The sequence below is a fragment of the Terrapene carolina genome, unplaced genomic scaffold (genome assembly GCF_002925995.2).
Source record: "Terrapene carolina triunguis isolate 2854851 unplaced genomic scaffold, T_m_triunguis-2.0 Scaffold32911, whole genome shotgun sequence".
Lineage (NCBI taxonomy): Eukaryota > Metazoa > Chordata > Testudines > Emydidae > Terrapene > Terrapene triunguis.
In genome coordinates this window covers 12,236-18,795 of record NW_020697262.1, presented here as the reverse complement: position 1 = coordinate 18,795, position 6,560 = coordinate 12,236, and the positions used below count along the sequence as shown (strand labels likewise).

At 55.9% G+C, this 6,560-nt stretch overlaps 1 protein-coding gene across 1 annotated transcript; it reads right to left on the bottom strand.

Annotated features, from left to right (window-relative positions):
* Positions 1-1,602: 1,602 nt before the first annotated feature.
* On the bottom strand, positions 1,603-6,167 carry LOC112112323 (perforin-1-like). The gene is made up of 3 exons (XM_026663218.1): positions 6,003-6,167; positions 3,260-3,846; positions 1,603-2,722 (listed from the first exon to the last, which is right to left on the bottom strand). Exons 1-3 carry the CDS (start codon positions 6,153-6,155, stop codon positions 1,603-1,605), a joined length of 1,860 nt encoding a protein of 619 aa, XP_026519003.1. The 5' UTR covers positions 6,156-6,167.
* Between the last annotated feature and the right edge of the window lie 393 nt (positions 6,168-6,560).

Genomic DNA, 6,560 nt, shown 5'->3' with positions numbered 1-6,560 from the left:
TGGGTGGGGCCTGTTTATTCATGATGATATAACTAACCCCTAAGCAGCTCGGTAATTGTGGAAAGCAAAAGAAACAACATTTAGGGAACAGCCTAATGCATCCTGCACCCGGGACGCCGGCCCATGCGCTGAGAGTTTAGAACCATGTCCACCCTGGAGTATCTTAGGGTTTCTACAGAGGGTTAATCACTGAAGCCACAATAGGAGAGGGCTGAGCTGTGCACCTTATCCCTTCTTGTAGAGACAATTGGTTTTCAGGTGGATACACGAGACAGATAAATACCACTGGTGGATGGATACACGGGGTGGTGGATTGATTGCACTGCTTGCTCATATTGGTTGACTGGTTGGTTGGGTGTACTTAGGCCAGTCATTGGTTGGTTTGTTGCACTGGCTACACAGCTTGGTTGGTTGGTTGGATGTACTTTAGACCTTAGTTGGTTGGGTGGTTAGTTACACTGGATGCACAAGATCAGTAGTTCTCAACCCGTGGCCCGTGGGCCACTTGTGCACCAATCAGCACACAGCTGCAGCCCATTGTGAGGGTCGTACAGATAGTACATATGCAGTGTGGATGTGGCCAAAATAACACATGGAGAGCTGCATATGCAGCCCACATGGTAAATAGGTTGAGACTAGGTATGCACTAGATACATAAACTGGTTCGTTGGCTGGACGGATGCATTGGATACATCGGTTGGCAAGTAGGATGGACACGATAAATATATTTGTTAGTTGGCTGGTTACATTGGACACACTAAAGACATTTGTTGATTGGCTGGCTGGATATTTTGTATATAATACACATGTTCATTGGTTGGCTGGCTGGTTTTTTACATTGCATGCTCTAGATAAATTCATTGGTCGTTCGGATGCACTGGATACATTCTTTGGTTGGCTAGTTGCATACATTGGATGCACTAGATCAGTGGCTCTCAAACTTTTGTCCTGGTGATCGCTTTCACATAGCAAGCCCCTGAGTGCGACCCCCCCTTATACATTAAAAACACTTTTTAATATATCTAACACCATTATAAATGCCGGAGGCAAAGCGGGGTTTGGGGTGGAGGCTGACAACTCACGACCCCCCCCCCCCATGTAATAACCTCGCGACCCCCTGAGGGATCCTGACCCCCAGTTTAAGAACCCCTGCACTAGATAAATGCATTGGTTGCTTGGCTGGATTGATAAATTGGATACACTAAGTCCAGTTGGTGATTTCTTGATTTTATATGTTGGATAAACTAAATGCAACCATTTGTTGGTTGGTGGGCTGGGAGTTGGCTGGATGGGGGAGGGGCAGACAGGTTGGAGGCAGTAGGCACATTCGCTGGTTGGTGGATTAGATGGATACATTGGATGGCAGGAATCATTGGACACACTGGTCTGATGGATTTGAAATGGACGGTACGTGGTGGGATGTTTTCCCAGAGGGAGGATGACAGGCCCACAGGAGCAGACAGTCTCTTATGGGCATCGGAGACACCGATTCCTGAGCAGGAGTGACAGCATGAAGCCCAGTAGCGTCAGCAGAGTGAGAGCTAGAAAATGACATTGACCAATGCACACTCATAACCCTCTTGGATCCCCTATCTAAGGGGCTCACCAGAAGGCCTCCACCTCCTTCCCCTTGGCTGTGCTCTGCTGGGGTGGCTGGGAGACATAGTCGAAGCAGCTCCGACCCCCGAGGTGGGGCCCACAGCGCAGGCTGTACTGGAACCAGATGCGGCCGTGGTTCAGGTAGCAATCCTTCTGGTGGGGCCCCCCAGCCTCCAGCGGGATGTCGCAGCCTCCCAGCAGGTCATCGTTCCACTTGTCCTCGTCCCAGACCTGGACACGGATCTTGCTGGTGCCGGTGAGGTGGATGGTACCAAAGTCCAACGGGACGTACCAGACGGGACTGTTGTTGTTCCAGATGGTGTTAGTCCGGATCTCCCTTCTCTCAAAGGAGACCTTGACGAAGGCATCCGTAGCAGTAGATTGGTCCCCCCACAGGCCACTGGCCTTCTTCACTGTCACCGTCAGCTTCCCCAGGCCGCGCTCCCGCGAGCAGCACATGGTGTTGGTCGTGGTATCCCCGGGGCAGACACAGGAGCAGGGGTCGTGGGCGCTGCGTTGAGTCCCCGGAGGGCAGCTTTGGGTGCAATTCCTCCACAGGGCCCTCTCACGGATGTACTCACTGACTGCCCGCCTCAGCGCCTCCCGCTTGGGGTTGCCCTGCTCCACCAGGATGTGGATGGGGTGCAGCGAATAGGACACCAGGCCGGGGCTGGCCTTGAGACTCTCAATCCAGGCCGAGAAGACCTTGGCATCACTGCCGGAGAAGAGCACGTCAGTCGTGCTCTCTCCTCCTTCCACCTCCATGTGGCGCTCCTGATACGTCTCATGGAAGCTCCCCTGGACCTTCCCCTTCTTCTTCTCCTTCTCACACTTGCTGTACCCACCCTTGACCGAGCCCATTCCGATACTCACGGCCGCCTCCATGCTCAAGCAGTCCTTGATCTCGTCGTCAGTCAAGCTGCTCAATGCTGCTTCGCAGACCCGCACGGCCGTCACGTCCTGCGCCCGGCCCCCCAGCTGCAGCTGGGACATGTAGTGGGTGCCGTAGTTGCTGATTAGCTGCTGGTACTCCACCTTCGATTTGCTGTCGTACTGGTCCGGGAGGTTCTCCAGCGCCAGAGTGAAATGGCTGGTGAGTGGGGGTGTCTCGCTGACCCGGAACCTGGTCAGGGACACAAGGTGAGGAGTGTGTTCAGCCCGGTGAGTCAGCTGAGATCATTAGCTCTGCGTCCTAAGGCCCCAGACAAGCCAGAAGCAAAGGTCTAAGCAGGTGGCTCCTACTCAAAGCAACCACCCTGTCTGCTGAACCTCACGACTGTGCTGGGGATATTGCCAGCTGCTTGATAGTTCTGACAGACGTCCCCCGCTCTGGCCACGGCAGGTCGCCGGGCTGTCCTGACACACAGGACAAGAACATCCCCTGTAGCTGTCCAGTCCCACGTGGGAGCTGGCGCCCCATAGAGGGGAAAGGCTCCAATCCCTTTCTCTGCTGCTTCCTAGCCAGCCTCTCCCGCACCCTGGGGCTGGATTGAATCTGGCATTTCCTAGAGAGGAAAGGCTCCGTGTCCCAGTCCCCCCCCATCGATCCAGCCAGTCCCCCCATCCTGGGCCTGGATCAGAGCTGGCACCCACTAGAGGGAAAGGCCCTGTGTCACTGTGTGGTGTTGCTGTGATCCTACTGACCCAGGCTGGCTCTCACCTGTAATAGCTGCAGGAGACCGCGTGGCTCATGAAGCTGTATTTGTCCATCCGCGTGTGGTCTAGCACGAAACTGGCCAGTTTGGAATGTGATCCAGCCAGCGCTACCTGGACATTAACCTTGGGCTTCACAGGCACGTCCAGCCCCACCTTCCAGTCGTTCTGCACCGCGGACGCTGCCGACTCCATCATGCCCATCGCTGACTGCTGCACCGAGCTGCTCAGCTTCCGGCGGCACGAGATGTGGACCCGCCAGTCCACCGTGGCCAGCGGCAGCCTCTGCAACTGCCCTCCCTGCAGTGGGTTCCGACACAGGGTGCAGGTGCCGTCCTCATGTTGCCAGAGGCTGCTATCAACCAGATAGGCCCCCTTCCTACCCATCGTGGTCACATCGATGCCCTCACCAATCAGGCTGTGCCCAGGCACGAAGGCCGTGTGCTTGTTGCATTCATTGGCCGTGCCTGTGTGACAATGGGAGGAGGCCTCAGGGAAGATGAAGAGGAGGAGGGGGATGAAGGCATGAAATCTGGGCATGGCTGATGCAATGGTTTCCCCCATCCAGGAGGTGCCGTCGGCCTCTGAACCCTCCTAGAGGGAGAGAAACAGAGAGATCCGGAATTAGTGACAATGCAGTGGCAGGCAGTTCCATAGGTTATCTCTATTCTAGAAGCAGAGCCATCCACCTATCACCTACGACATCAGCCATGTTTTATTGCACACCTAAGAAAACTCTGGGCTCTAGGAAACCTGGAGGCATTACACAAATGACGTGATGCCTCATTTGCATGTTTGACTACAGATGATCCAATTTGCATCAATTCATTCCCCTCCTTGTTTTCTAGATGTTGTAATATCGGCACTAACTACGAGGAAGAGATATAGTTTCACATGCCCACTCTACAGCATGCAATAATGGGTCATTGCAGTTCCTTAAAGGGGCCACTAGAGGGCGGTGCCATGTGGACAGAGTCCGTGGCTTGTAATTAGTGAGCCAATTCAGTGGCTGGGCCTGGCCACTAGGGGGCAGTCCGAAGCCACACACACACAGTGGCTTGCGAGAGGTAGCTTTCATAGCCAGCGAGAGCAGCGGGCGCTCGGGCCATGCTCGGCGTGACTGGCCTCACCGTAGAAACTGCTGGGGCCCCCTTGTGGCCATGCCGAGTGCTGGATTTGGTTATGTTTAACCCCTGATGGGGGGTCATTTTCTGGGGTTTCTCCTGGTCAGCATGAGCCCCAGCGTCTTTACACTGTGGCTGTTGGAGAAAGACAGAAGGAAATGCTACTGCCCCGGAACAGATCCTGGGCCCATCTAGCCCACAAGGGATCCTGTGTCAAAAGTAGATTTGAATAATGTTCCACTTGGGTTGGAGCTGTACAGCAATGCTGGCTGTGGGACAGGAAAGGGTGAGAGCTCTGCATCCTGTCGGGGTAGCAGGCTCAGACTGGGAGGGGACAGTAAATGTTTGAACTCGCCCCAGCAGAACCGGGCAGGAAAAACGCATTTGAATATTTGAATATTGACTGCTTGGTTCTGCCCGGCCTGCAGCCCTCTGCAAGCCCTTCCCTGGGGTTCCCTCCCCTCTCCGCTCAGTCCCGACCTGCTGCCCCACTGCTTTGATGCCAATAGAAAATCAAACAGCCTGAAATGGCAAGATGCCCCTGGTATGAAAGATATCAACTATGTCAATGAATTATCAAAAGCTGAGTGGCAACGTGGTCCAGAGCAGCGGTTTTCAAACTTTTTTTCTGGCAACCCAGTTGAAGTAAATTGTTGATGCCCATGACCCAACGGGGCTGGGAATGAGGGGTTTGGGGTGTGGGAGGGGCTCATGGCTACGGCAGAGGGTTGGGGTGCGAGGATAAGGGCTGTGGGGTGGGGCCGGGAATGAGGGGATCAGGGTGTGGTAGGGGGATCTGGGCTGGGGGTGCAGGCTTTGGGGTGGGGACAGGGATGAGGGGTTTGGGGTGAAGGAAGGGACTTTGGGTTTGGGGGGCTCATGGCTGGGGCAGGGGATTGGGGCACGGAGTTGGGCATGGGCTGATCTTGGGCGGATCCCGGTCAGCGACGCAGGGGGGTGCTAAGGCAGGCTTCCTGCTTGTCCTGGCACCGCAGACCGCGCTCCACCCTAGGAGTGGCCAACAGCAGGTCTGGCTCCTAAGCAGAGGCGCGCAAGTGGCTCTGTGTGGCTCTCGCCCACAGGCACCAACCCCGCCCTAGCTCCCATTGGCTGGGAAGTGTCCAATGGGAGTGCGGAGATGGTGGTCAGCGTGGTGGCAGCGCACGGAGCCCTGTGGCTCCCCTGCCTAGGAGCCGGACCTGCTGCTGGCTGCTTCCGCAGCACAGCGCGGTGTCAGAACAGGTAGGGACTAGCCTGCCTTAGCCAGGCAGCAACACCAATGGGACTTTTAGCAGCCCGGTCGTCGGTCCTGACCACAGCTGCTGTGACCCAGTGCCTTCCATTCTGCAGCCCAGTACTGGGTCGTGACCCACAGTTTTATAACCACTGCTCTAGTGGATAGAGCACTGAATGAGAGTAAGGACTCCTGGGTTCTCTCGTCACACTAGGAGGGGAGTGGGATCAAGTGGGTTAGAGCAGGAGGGACTGGGGACCATGATATTTGTTGAGGTCTGTGCAGCACACGGTGTGATGGGGTCCCTGATCTCGGTCAGGGACTGTGCAGCACCCAGTTCGATGGGGTCCCTCATCTCGGCAGAGGTCTGAGCAGACCCATACATCACTCACCTGCTGCAGGAGATGAGCTGAGGAATATTTTGGTCCTGGGGTCTGTCGGCGTCCCGGGCTGGGCTGTGTCTCTGCTGGGAGAGATGTGCTTTGAAGGTGTATCAAGGCACCACAAAAGGTCTCCTGTGTTCTCACTGTCTCAGCCGTCATCATGCTCCCCCCAGCGCTGAGCTCCAGCCCCCATTCACGCCCCCAGCCACATCTAGCTGGGTAGGAAGCTGTGGTCAGCAATTGTTCCACCCCTGTGGTGGATCAAATGCAGCTCCCATGGGTCTCGACCCAGGGTATGACGAGCTAGAGAGTCTGAAAAGGAAACCACAGTGAGTCAAACTCTGCACCGAGTTATTGGGGCCATTGCCTACCCGGGGAGAGTACCCCCCCCGAACCCTCGGCTCTGCAGCACAGCACCCCCTAGAGCCACACTGGGGCACTGGGGTCAGCACTGCCTTTCGGTGAGAGTGTCCCCCATTGAGCCCCTGCCCTACAGCAGAGAACCCTATAGTGCCACACTGGGGCATTGGGGCCAGCACTGCCTGCCCGGGGAGAGAGCCCCCTGCC

What these genes read in the sequence shown, in the direction of transcription:
- LOC112112323 (XM_026663218.1), bottom strand. Translation starts at nt 6,155, where the DNA reads ATGATGACGGCTGAGACAGTGAGAACACAGGAGACCTTTTGTGGTGCC. An exon ending in CAGCTCATCTCCTGCAGCAG is followed by an intron (nt 3,847 to 6,002) that starts GTGAGTGATGTA and finishes CTCTCCCTCTAG; the next exon opens with GAGGGTTCAGAGGCCGACGG. An exon ending in GTCTCCTGCAGCTATTACAG is followed by an intron (nt 2,723 to 3,259) that starts GTGAGAGCCAGC and finishes GTCCCTGACCAG; the next exon opens with GTTCCGGGTCAGCGAGACAC.